This window comes from Phodopus roborovskii, unplaced genomic scaffold, assembly GCF_943737965.1.
Source record: "Phodopus roborovskii unplaced genomic scaffold, PHOROB, whole genome shotgun sequence".
NCBI lineage: Eukaryota > Metazoa > Chordata > Mammalia > Rodentia > Cricetidae > Phodopus > Phodopus roborovskii.
In genome coordinates this window covers 2,112,879-2,126,346 of record NW_026126691.1, presented here as the reverse complement: position 1 = coordinate 2,126,346, position 13,468 = coordinate 2,112,879, and the positions used below count along the sequence as shown (strand labels likewise).

Sequence of the window (13,468 nt, the reverse complement as noted above, 5' to 3'; positions counted from 1 at the left end):
GCAAGGTATGTGAATAGTCACTATATTTATTTATTTATTTTTAAAAATTTATTTTTTGTTTTACATACCAACCTCAGTTCCCCCTCCCTCCCCTTCTCCAGCCTTCTACTTCCCCCCTCCCCACCCCCATCCACTTCTCAAAGTGGATGGCTCCTTGGGGGGTCAACAAAGTTTGACATACCAAGTTGAGGCAGGATCAAGCCCCTCTCCCCTGTCTCAAGACTGAGCAAGGTATCCCACCATAAGAAATAGGCTCCAAAAATCCAGTCCATGCCTCTGGGATAGGTCCTGGTGCCACTGCCAGGGGATCCCTAACAGATGAAGTCACATAACTGTCACCCATTCAGGTTCTCCAACTGTCAGTCCAAAATCCAGAAGGGGTTACTTTAAACACAGTACCTTCTTATACCAACATTTTTTAGAATTGCATTTTTTTATTATACTTCTCAGTGCATATTAATTGTCACATTAATTAGATTCATTGTCATATTTCCACATATATGAATATATTATATATATAATATATAATACACAAACATATGTGTGTATATACATACACACACACACACACATACACATATATATATATATATATATACCAACATTTTTACCAACATTTTTTAGAATTGCATTTTTTTATTATACTTCTCAGTGCATATTAATTGTTACATTAATTAGATTCATTGTCATATTTCCATATATATGAATATATTTTATATATATAATATATAATACACAAACATATGTGTGTGTATACATACACACACACGCATACCCACACACATACACATATATATATATATATATATATATATATATATATATATATATATTTCTTTGATAGTATCAAACACACTCACAACTTCCTTTGTACCATGCATCATCTCCCTTTTCCCTTTGGTCCACTTACCTTTCCTTAATGGTATCTTTACCACTATTTGAGATTGTAATTGATCTTGTGTTGTTTAATTCCAGTTTCACATATAACATAAAACCCATGGCACTTATTTTGTTCTGTGTTCACCACACAAGCAGTGGGTATGAATATGTGTGCATATTGTCTACCTGTGTGTGAGTACTTGCACATTCACACCTGTCCATTTATTCATTCCATTACTCATTCACCTGATCAAAAATAGTATGTGAACATAAGCATAGATAAGTTGTTTTCTTCTTTAGAGTGTGGGGGGTAGAGAAAGAGCATGTGGAAGGAATTTTCCCACCATTTTCTGTTTGGTGTCAGATATAGGGCTTAGAGGGTATAAACAGAAGAGAAGAACAAATACTTCAATGTTGATTTTGCACATGGCCAGACTGACCAAGAATACTAAGATTCACCATACAAGCAGTGAGAATGGAAAACCTAATGTGGAGTTCCGTTTTGACAGAAAGATCATGAAAGCAGGGGTGACTGTCAGTGGTCCTTAAATGACTCTGAGTCAACTCAGGGTCTGTGATTGTTTTGGCAGCAAATCCATGCTTGAATTTACTGTCTCACCCCATGATATACATCCCACAAAACATATTCCTCTCACTGCCATAGACTTACCCACATTAAGAGAACAGCTACCAGTGAGTAAGGGTGATGTCCTTGTCTCTTGAAACCTAATGCAAACCTAATGTCAAGTTTAGCATAGGGAAGTGGAAATGTTCGGAAATACTCTTCCTTCTTAGAACTGTGTATTTATAGGCTGCCACAGGGACCTTTGAGTCCTATGTTGTCCACTGCCCTTATGATATCAGACCCAGTTAGCAAACAGCAGCTATCATTTAGACTCAATCTAAGTCTCAGTCATTGGTCAGAGTTTTTGCCGAGGGTTTGTTTCTATTAGCGCAATTCTCAGGGATTCACCTGGCTGGTTCCCCAAGCATGTCCTCCCACCCCAGGTCTGTATTGCTGGCAGAATGTGAGAGATGGAGCCATGAAGGTTGGTGTTAGTGTATGTATGACAATGTTGCCACAAGGGACTGGAATCTAGAGCTTGCACACAGCCCAAACCACATCTAGCCATAATTGCCTTTGAAACCATGTAAGGCATCCACACAGTGACTGCTAGCTCCTCAGACTTGGAGAAAAAGCTGCAACCAGGAACCACAGAGACAGTAAATGTGTTCCTACACAGTTACACCTTCACTACATCATGGAGGGAAATGCTAGGTCGGTTCTCTAAATCTTGTATTCATCTTTTTTTATTGTTGACTTGATAAGTCTTCACCCTTGCATTTGTAAGAGGGACGTATGGGCCAGATGCAGCTCAGCTCCATGGTCTTTGCTTTCTTTATCCTGGGTGGTGATTCATTTATTCCTGAGAAACTGTAGGGTTTCACAACATGACTTTTGAATTCAGAGTTTCTGTGGCATATCCACAAAGCAGTACAGCTGCCTTCCCTGAGTTGGGTAAACAATCTTCATGCCCCTTCATCTACCAAGTATGAGGTCTACCTTCTTTCTGGCTGTTACCTAGATTATCATAGTTGAGACCCTATATACATTTATATGACATTTTTGCTGGGAAAAGTCTTAAGCCAGGAATGATGTTTCTACTGTTTTTCACTTTAAGTATTTTTTGACAATCCTTCTTCTATTAATCATTTAAGCAATAGTGAAGCCCCTAAAGGACTGCATTCAGAAGCAAGAACCAGTGGTTCATTTAGTGTTGTTGAAAAAAAATTAAATTCCTATTGATTGGCATCTTCTGTGGTCATGTGATGTAATATTTATATCATCCAGCCGTTCATCAAAACAAGTGTGTCTGTTGTTTTATTCCCATGGGAAATGATGATTTCAAAGATTTCAGCTCAGTTTTAGTTTGTGTTGTGGCCAACCACCAAACCTGGGATGGGAAGTGACTAGGTTTATGGAGGATATGCTGTCTGTCCCATCATCTTTCCTTCCTTTGTCCCAATGCTGCCCTTTGGGTTCTTAGTTGTATTTTCTTGGCATATGCCCCCATAGTAAAACAGGCTCACTAAAGTTCTCTGTGAACATGGACATACTACTATGTGCTTGAGCAGAGCCCTGAACCCCCACTGAAGTAGGAATGTAACTATGTCCAGGGTTCCCTTTGCCATTTGTCATTGTTTATGGCTGAGACATGGACATGGCCACCTTATCACAGGGCCTTATAGCTTCCTGTATTTCCCTGTGTGGATACAGCACTGCTGTTAGGGATGAGTGCTGAATGGATATGAACTTGGACCTCTTGCAAATTTCAATACCATCTAAAATAAAAAAAGTTCTAAGTCAGGGGTGGGAGACCTGGCTGCTCAGAATAGTTTATCTGAGTCTTTCCTGGCAAGTCCTGAGGGACTAGGAGATAGACAGATTTCCTTGTAGCAGACAGACAGTGTGGGCCATGACCAGATAATAGTGAAATTCCAAGATGACCAGCTTCTTCCTCATCCTCCTTACCTGAGAGAAAATCCTATCAGCTTAAGACAAGACATTTCAACCCACCACCATGGCATCCAGCCTCTGGGCAAGTTCAAGCTATGTCAGGACATGCTTACCCCAAAGGGATGGAACTATCAGCCTTCCTGCCTTTGTTCAAACTGACCAACTCTGAACTTGGGGAGAAAACCTCCCATCACAGACCCTTAAAACTGTCAGCCCTCAAGGAGAGCCTGGGATGTGGCTTCCTGAGTCCCTCTGCTTGCAGAGGGTCTTTTTCTCTATGTGCCTGCTCTCTCTCTCTCTCTCTCTCTCTCTCTCTCTCTCTCTCTCTCTCTCTCTCTCTCTCTCTCTCTCTCTGTGTGTGTGTGTGTGTGTGTGTGTTTCCTCTCACTAATAAAAGCCTGTCTTCAGCTGCTCATTCTGTCTGCTTCTGTTTGTTGTGTGCAAGATTTTGCTGCTTCTACCTGTCTCACTCCAGATATTTGCTGCCTTCTAATTCTTTACCTGGCAAAGAAAAGAAACCCCATCAAGACCTCTAAATTGTAACACTTTCTTGACTTTTTTTTCTTTTTCTTTAGGAAGAATGATGGCTGAAAGTTAACAGGAAATGAATGCTGAATGTCACCTTTCAAATAAGAAATCTGGGCTCTCAGGCTTGGGGCTGTTCTTTTGTTTCTTTTGTGTCTCACTCTGGTGTGTATTTCCTTTCAATTTCTGTTCCTTCAAGGCTCTGGTTGTACACACCCTCCACAAGTAGGTCTCTCTGTATCCCTTAAAACTTTAAATTATTTAAAATATGATGCCTTTTCTTTGTTCCCTTGTAGGCAGCAGCCCTGAGGCCTGCCCAGTGTTTGTAGCACTCCACTAAAGCAAGGTGGGAGGGACCCTCTGGTGGTGTCTGGGGCCACTTTGAGCTACCACCCAAGGCTGTTTCCCACTAAATGGGATCTGTAAAACCTGTGGCTTATATAACCCAGCTAGCATTCCCCCAGCTAATCTGCAATCTGGGCTTTGATGATCACAAGAAAGCGAAGGTCATGACCCAGAGATCAAAGTGACAGAAGCCCACACAGTAATTGCTGGTTACCCTCCATCCAGGGCCTTGGACTGTCCTATGGGTGTATTGTTTGCACAGAGACTTCAAACATGCTGTTGGTGAGCTGTGAGCAAAATCAGCTGGCCTTTTCCAGTTGGCAGGCCAATTCATTAACGCTGTAGGTGAGCTCACCTCGGCTCATTAAAGTGAGATCATTGTTATCTCTCAGAGCATCTGGAGCTGTCCCACTCAGTGTTTGTTCATGGAGGTTTGGTCTTCATTGGTGTTTTCTGGCTATCTTTCCCTGGAGTTAGGAGGCAGTGGTTGTACAAGGCAATTGGGTGAAACTGGTATATCAGGAAGAGACCATATGGATGCATTTACTTTCCATCAGCCTTGAACACAGAGAATCTAAGCAAAGTAGTGTTTTAAGGAGTCTGAGACACATTGTCATGGCTGAGATAGGTAAGCTGAGGCCCAGAAGGGCAGCTCAAAGCCTGAAAGCCTGAGTCCTCACTCAGCTCTGCCCTGAAAGTTCCCTCACCCAACATTTAATCACAATGGCCTCTCTTCTTCTGCAATTCTCTGCTTAATCTTTAAGAGCTCTGGTTTCTCAAAGAGGCTGCTGGAAGCCATTGGTGGTTTCTTTTACTAATCAAACACCTTCAGCAGTTGACTCAGATGCTCTTGGTCAGTGTGAGATCACCAATATTATTTTTATTATTTTTTAAAGATTTATTTATAGGCCAAGGAGCTGATGACAGCAAAGCATCATACAGCCTTGTCCAGTTCTGTTAAGATTGAGGGGGGCTGAGAACAGCGAGAGCATCATCTATGGCTACCTCAGCACCAGGTAGAGCATCCAAACATGCACTCTGTTTTTGCACTCCTGCTGCAGGGAGTAAAAAGGGTCAGGAAATAATTGAAGAAGCACTGAATGCCATGAATGCCACAATGAAGCCACCTGGCACTCTGAAGCCTGGTGGTCCCAAGAATCTGTTAGAGTCTTAAAAAGTTTCAGTGGAAGAAATATGGCTGCCAACCCCACTAGCAGATCCTAGAGATCCATGGGGTTCATTTGTGGTTATGCTGTAATAAGAGAGTGAACAATTCTGGAGTAGACAGGACAAAAGAATCCTTTCTTTTCTCTTTGGCATCTATGCAAATAGTGACAGTAATAGTAGTAGTAATAATAATAATGATGTCATTGATATCAGAACAAAACAAATTGATTGTTCAGTAATAACAAAAGGATTGGAGTTGTTCCTTCCACTCTCCAGTATTAGCTTTGTTCTTAATGGGTCCTTTAAGAAAATCTACCATTTTACATGAAGAGAAAGGTACTGTGATAGTCTCTGGGTGGTGGCCTCTGATTTTCAGGAAATTTACCTGCACAGGGGAACAAATGGGTATTTAAGCTCCTTTGCCAAGTTTCCTGTCATTCCAATAATATCCCTTTCCATGTCACAGCTGACAGTGGCTCCAGAATCCCACCATCTCTAGCTGTGGGGATTTTCCCCCTGCCACCTTGAGAAGGTCAGGCAAATTGAAGTTGCCCTCTGCAGCTAGGGATGGGAGACTTAAGTTAGACTGATCTCTTCTCATTAAGCAGTGTTCTGGCTTAACAAGCAGTTTTATAAATCTGAAACTGTCTCTGGGTGTCACAGGATTTATGGACAGGGGGGGTTCTGCCATAAAGTGGTTTATGATGGCTGCCTTCTGTGTTATTAGTAGCTGTCTCTCCCTTCAACCATTGCTGTTTGATAATAGCCTTAAAACACCCAGAATTACTTACCTGCAAGTCCCATTCCCGATAGCCCCTGTTGACAGTCTGAATAAGTTTACTGGCCTTTTGTTGTTCTTTCCCTTCAAAACAAACTGATTGGACCATCAATAGCTCCTGTGAGCTGACAGAGGGATGTCATCTGGACTAGCCCTTGTGATTGCAGGTTATCTGGGGGAGTTAACCTCCCTGCATTGTTAACTGAAATGTTTTATGTACTATGCAACTTTAGGATACGGCTGTGATAACCCCAGTAACTAAGTCATACATCACAGTAAAGAGATTTGGGTGCAACAAATAACCCTGGATTAAATTTACAAGGGTTGAATTGATATTGTAAAAGCCTTCATTCTGGCTTCGGCAATCTGCTCTTGTGTTTTTATGGCAAACTTGTATTATAGTCAGGATTGAAGCTGCAGCTTTTGACATTCTGACATGACCCAAAACAAAGGGAAATAGATCTCTCAAGACCAGCACGGGATGGGCAGGCTGGACACCCACTGGCTTATCACTAGGCAGGAATGCCAGAGCCTATTCTAAGTGACCAGGGGACAGGAAGATCTGGTAAATGTGACTGTTCACTGGGCTCCTTGTAGTGCAGGTGCTGCGGCAGGGCTGACTGTTCACTGAACTGGGAAGGAGAGTCCTGGCTGCCTCATTGCGCTCATAATTTCCCAACTATTAGTCCTTGTGGTGTTGTTTTCACTAGGACATTGGTTCACAGCAGGATGGCAGCAGTGACAGCATCACCTGGGAACTTATTAGAAACATAAATTCCAAGCCTCGGTCCAGATCGCCTCAGTCAGGAGCTCTGGGGACAGGCTGGCGTCTGCGTCTGTGCTTTAACAAGCCTGTAGGCCACGAGAATGCCTGCTCCAAGTCAAGAACCACTCTGCTGGGATGTCAATACTGTGCCACACCGCAGGACATAGTGAGAGCAGAGGGCATCTGCTCTGCTTCCTCTCCTTTTCAGCACCCTGCACAGCTCCTTCCCTTAAAAAAAAAAAAAAAAAGCTTCAATTTGTGTTTATGTGTCTCTGTGTATAGATGAGTATATACTAAACATATTTGGGTGACCACTTAGGTGAGAAGAGGGTGTCAGATTATCTGGAGCTATAGTTATAGTTGTGGAACACTTCTAGTCATGGATGGAAGAGCATGAGGTACATGTAGCAGCAGAGTTATATCTCTAGCCCCATTTCAAAATTTTAAAAATATAATGTATTATTAGTGTATATATGTGCATGCACATATACCCATGGGGTGCTTGCTTGCCACAGAGCACCTGTGGAGGTCATGGGATGACTCTTAGGAATCATTTTGCCTTCTACTGTGGGCCACGGGGATCAAACTCAAACTGAGCAACATCTCACAGCCCCTTGGGATGAAGGTATTCTAAAGAGTACATTCCAAGAAATCAGAGATTCCTTCAGAATCTCATTCTAGAAGAAGGAAAAGCCTGAGAGCCTGGTGCCAACCAGAGGGAGCTTGCCTCCCTGAAGAGATTTACAGCTTGTCAGCTCATATTGCAGGAGACACCTGAACTGAGACAAATGGTGATAGGCAGAACCCTTCCTTGACCAGAACTGCTTAGCTGTGCATACATCTGACCCTCTATTTAAAACTAAGTATCACCTTAGGACCATAAAGATGGACTTGACAATCATTGAGCCTCCTTGCTCCTTTTCCCAATGTGGTCACATTTGTTTTTCACTGTTCATTTGTCTCATTAATTGTCTATTGAGAGTGGGTAGATAGCCTCCACTGGTTTGTTATCCTTCCAGGGTCCACACTCTTGTCCTAACTGATTGGGTAACCCTAGAGTTCCTCAAATCTCTCTGGGAACTCTCAGTGGCCCTAAGGATGGAAATGAAGTCACTCAGAGTCTCGGGGTGATTGGCATACTGTGTCATAGGCTGTCTCTCTGACTAGAAGAAGAATCCTGAAAACAGCAGCTCTTTGTCATCCAAAAATTCTTAACTAGCTTAAAAGCCAGCACCTCTCTGCCTTCCTCCTTTGATTTCAGAGCTGTGATCCAAAGTGAGGCAAAATGACAATGCACAGTCTGTTGTCATCATGGTTCCTGGCAGCCCCATGAAGGCATCTTTCACTCCATCATTAAACACCGGCTGATTTTCTAATACTGATGTTGTCCTCACCTGAATATTCATCTTTTCCCACCCTACACTTAGTGGGTGTCTTTATTCCTTTGAGCGTCACTCCTGACATATTGTTTCTGTCTGTGCATGTCTCTATTTGAAAGAATCTGTTGTCATCAAGACTTTGCCAGTATAAGCAGGAGATAGAAGTTTTCTCTGACAGTCTGAGGCCGGTGGGAATTCTGCTAAAGGGTAGAAAGAACATTTGAGCCCTTTGCCTCATTTTGGATAAGATCAGACATGTTAGAAGGGGTTGAGGAAAGGTAGAAAGGCTTAGGGAGAAAAGGAAGTGGGTAACAGGTTGAGGCTAGGGAGGAAGCAATAGGAATGTGGGAGGGAGGGGGAGAGAGGGAGAAGGAAAGAAAAAGGGAGAGGGTGAGAGAGAAAAAAGAGAGAAAGGGAGAGGGAAAGAGAGATTGAGATTATAAGACCATAAGACCTCTGGTCTTGGGATGGACTGTAAAAGGATTTCAAGGACCACACAAACATGATGACCTGCGTTCCATCCCTGGGGCTGTGATGGAGCATATCTCTAATCCCAGGCAATCTAATAAGGAGATGCAAGGTAGAGACTGGAGCCTAAAAGCTCATGGGCCAGCTAACCTATAGTACATAACACTGCAAAATCAAAGGAAAGACCTTTCATCAATAAAGTCAAAGGAGAGAAGTGGCTCTAGAATGTTGGCCTTTGACCTATGCCCAGTGCAGTGTCCAAGTGCTTCCTCAATCACATGAAATAATAATTTAATTCATAAGAGAATTAATTAAAGTTAATTTCAAAATAATTTCAGTGTGTTTTGACTTTAAAATTCAGGAGCCCTTTAAATTTTTGCTTCTAGCTTTTGAGTGATAACCATCTCTTTTAACTGAATAAGGTTATAAATGTCACTTGATGACATAAAATTGCCTTATGGATGTGGAAGGAGGCTCTGAGAACCCAAGGTTCCAATGGAGAAGGAGGCACAGTTTATGCTCAAGTAATATCTACACTGATACAACTTTAAGTGGATTGCTTTTGAAATTTGATTCTCTGAAGCTCCTTTGCGATGGCATAGTCCTCCTTTTCCCTTTAGTTTCCGATCACTCTGTTTCCCCATAATGGCTCTATATAGAACTTAACCTTACTGATTTCTAGTTGGTTGTATGTGAGTACACATTCCTCATTACAGTAAGAGCCCCTTTGAGAGTAGAGAGGTAGCATAATCATTTCTGTATCCCTGGGGCCTAGCAGATAGTAGGTACTCAGGAAAAGCTTGTGTGGCTGAAATGAATGGATAGGCTATTGAATTAATTCTTGTGTTAGATTCCAAAATACAATAAAGGTAAGTCTTTGAGAAGGTTGGAGTAAAGGTAAGGATATTCATTACTTGAACAATAAGGAAATAACTAGAAAATGACAGTATTTTGGCATGGATGCTGATAGTGTATTCTAGGAATGTTTGGAGTTAAGAGGGCACTATTTATTAGAGGTGAGATTTTTCTGGGGTTGGGATTTGGAAAATGAGAGAATTCTGAGGAAGTGGATGCAGGAAGAGATGGGTTTCTTTAGAGAATGTTCATTGCTCTTGACATTGGATGTTCAGCTTTTCTAAAGAAGAAGAGGCCCCTGACAGTTTCTCATTTGATAGAGAATGTGGTCTTGATGGGAAGCAAGTGGTTTGATGACTTTTGCTGACAAGAAAGTATAGACAAGTGTCTTTATTTATACATTTATAAACATATACCCTGGCCAAATGTATCTTCTTGCCAATACCCTTCATACACTTATGAAATCTGTTTGAGGGCAGTTATCACACACATAGCCATTGGCTTATCTTGGTGGTCCATAATGATACTAAGGATTCTTCCCAATACAACAGAGGACATCCTGTATTTGCTGGCTATTAAAAAAACCTTAGAAATTTCCTCTGCTTTCTATTTATCCTTGACAGTGATCATCTCCATAATACATTGTGGAAATGACCCAGAAATCATGACAGAAAGTACTTAAGACTATATTGAATCCTCAGTGAAGTGATTCTTAGCTACACGCATCCCAAAGCCATCCAAGCTTATTAGATCTCCTTTAAGGTTCCATGTGGGAAATCCTGACCTCCAGCCTCAGCTCCAGTTTGCAGATCAACTATATCAATAATGACAGTGACACAGATGCCTCCCACTAATGGCAGTTACATATATGGTACAACTGATCAAAGTTTATGTTAGTCTTACTGAGAACTTTACATATTGAAGCCAGGCATGTTTCCTAGAATGGAAGAAAGGAATACATTGACAGGGTCCTACTAGCTGCCTAATTCTACTGAGTTGTGTATCTACTCTTGAGTCAAGTGCAGTTTTCACTGAAGTTTGTTTATATGTCTGTGTAAAGTACAACCATTCAAATTTCCCATAAAGGGGAAAAACTGTTTTGGGGAGAGAGGGAGAGAATGGCTAAGATCTAAATCCTTAGAGTCTTGTGTTGTGGATCCTCGTGGTTCAGACATGTTCTCCATGTCCCTGAGGCTCACTCCAACATTCTTGACTTGTTTCTGCCTTTTTCCCCAGGTGCTTTGTTCTGCACAAGTTGCCAAATTTGAAGTTTCTGGATGCCCAGAAAGTCACCAGGCAAGAACGGGAGGAGGCTTTGGTCAGAGGGGCCTTCATGAAGGTAGTGAAGCCCAAGGTGAGCTGCTACTGTCTAATTTTCCTGTGGAATTAGAATTTACTCCACTGGCTGCTCTGAGGAGGATGGGTAATGTCTTCCTGTGCATTGAGAAGAGTTGTGATCTCACACCAGGGTTCACTCATAGCTACAGAGCTGGCCAATCATGAAATTGACTGCATACTATTGGGGTCTCTCTTCCACTAAGTCTAAGGAGACCCATTTTATAGCACATGCTGGGGGTTGAATGAAAATGGCTCCCATGGACTCATGTGTTTGAATAATGGTGATAAATGGCAGAACTATTTGGGAAGGATTAGGAAGCATGGCTTTATTGAAGGAGTATGACACTGGGGGTGTGGGTTTTGAGGTTTCAAACTCCCATACCATTTCCAGTCATGTGGGTCAGGATATAAGGCCTCTGCTGCTTCTCTAGTCTCTTCTGCCTGTCTGCTTACATGCTTCCTGACATGATTGATGGTCATGGACTCACGCCCTGAAAATGTAAGCCTGAAATAAATGGCTTTGTCCATAAGTTGTCTTGGTTGTGGCATCTTAGCTTAGCAATAGAAAAGTAACAAAGATGCACAGAAACATGAATGAAGCCTGTGAAGTTCTACAGGTGAATTTTAGGCCTCCTTAATGCTTTCTTCTCAGCAGGTATAGAACTGAAAAAGGACACACTGGAAATTTTGTGTTGCTTGGGTGGACAAAATTCCTCTTGTCCTTTGGAGAGGGCTGTTACTTCTTGCTACTAAAAGGGGGTAATTTCCTTCTATCAGAGATGAAGCTTCTTCTTCTGTTCCCTGAGGAGCTCTTTCTGCAGTAGGCAGTGGTTCTTGCAGTGTATGTTGGGGCTGTTGTGTGCTTCCTATATACAGTTCATCAGGGTTTATTGGGAGAGTTGGTTTGTAGTCCTGGATTCAGACACAAGGAAATTTTAAGGCTATTCACAATCATCTCTCTGGGAGATATTTGGGCCCTTCTAAGAAGTCTGAGCCTGGTGAGTAGATTCTGTGACCCTGATGATGACCCCTTTCTAGAAACTTCACTATCCTGATGCACTGTGGAGCTCAGTACTTATTGCCTATGAAATTGTAGTTCTATGTTAAAAATGCTGGCATAGGAATCCTAAAGGCCTAGTTTGTCCTCACCCCGTGACTTATAGCCCTCTGTACATGCATTGGAAGTGATTAAACAGGGAAGCAAAGCCAAACAGTGCCAAAACGGAGCAGAACAATGAAACCTCTTCCATCAAGTTATGCTGTTGGCAGCAGACCTCGGGCCACTTCTTTCCCTGAATCCATGAGGTGCGACTGATTTCCTGTTATGCTGAATGAAATTGCTAACAGTTGTGGAAATATATGATACGGAGGGTATAATTCTGGCAGATAAATGTATTGTTACCTGTTTCAGCATGTGGAGAATTAATTGAGTGATTCATTTCATAGCTATTAAAGTGTTAACAGTTCTCCTTATTGGAACACTGGCCTGACATAGTGCACATGACTGCCTTTAGTTATTCCAGCTCTTGTCATCTTGTCCAAATGAAAGAATTTATCTCCTGGCTTCTTTTCTTTTTCTCTTCTTCCCTTTCTCTCTTTCTTCCCTCTTAGGATTTCAGAGCCAGCCAACATCACCAACTCCAGTCAAGTACAGCAGATGAAGTCTTTGTAATACCCTGGGGTCAGATCCTGGCCATCCTGCCTTCTTTCCCACCTTCAAATCCACACTGCGCTGAGCAGATCCCTGTTTGTATTTCTGTCATTTGCTTTGGGACTGGAAGTTGTAACACTGCCAATGGAAATCTGAAGACGTACTAACTAGGCTGCCCATGTACTGGGATGTTACATTCTGTATGTGCCTGACTTTCTTTCAAAGTTCCGTGTCTCAGAACCCTGCACACACAGAAGAAAGGGCCACGGATTCAGAGCAGTTTGTGGGGTTGCCCAGGGGCACTTGGTCATGAATTCCTGAGCTGGAATTTTTCCATTATATCTGACATGGGGCCTGGTCTCTTCTCACTCTGCTATTTTAGCATTAGAGAGAGAGATCAATATTTTCCCTGGGGATGTATGTCTTGGCAAACATGAAACTTCCCAGAAGAGCCTGAGCAAGGAAGACAGGTGGGGATGGACTGTCTCACTGTATGGAGCTAAGGAGAACTGAAATCCCCTCTTGCCTTTGAGCATGATGGGAAAGGGTTCCGTAAAACCTGCCATCAGCTGTCTGAGTCATTAGTGACACCAGCAATAATGTTCTTTAGTGTTCCCAATTAGCTTCCAATCAATTATAAAATTAGCACGTGTTTATGTGATTGACTCTAATACCTTTACTAACTGTATTACACTTAAAAATGCCCATACATTATTTCAGGAGAGAGACAAAAATACACTTGACAAAGCAGCATGGAGATCTTGGCTTCTCTTTCTGTAGAGTCACACAATTTCCCAGC

General features: G+C 42.2%; 1 protein-coding gene across 2 annotated transcripts in view; it reads left to right on the top strand.

Annotated features, from left to right (window-relative positions):
• The window catches only part of Lrmda (leucine rich melanocyte differentiation associated), a 1,031,836-nt gene that overhangs the window by 602,299 nt on the left and 416,069 nt on the right, over positions 1-13,468 (top strand). For both annotated transcript variants that reach the window (XM_051174746.1, XM_051174747.1), the window contains one exon: positions 10,917-11,034. In XM_051174746.1, the coding sequence (XP_051030703.1) occupies positions 10,917-11,034 (118 nt within the window). The remainder of the gene's footprint in view (positions 1-10,916; positions 11,035-13,468) is intronic.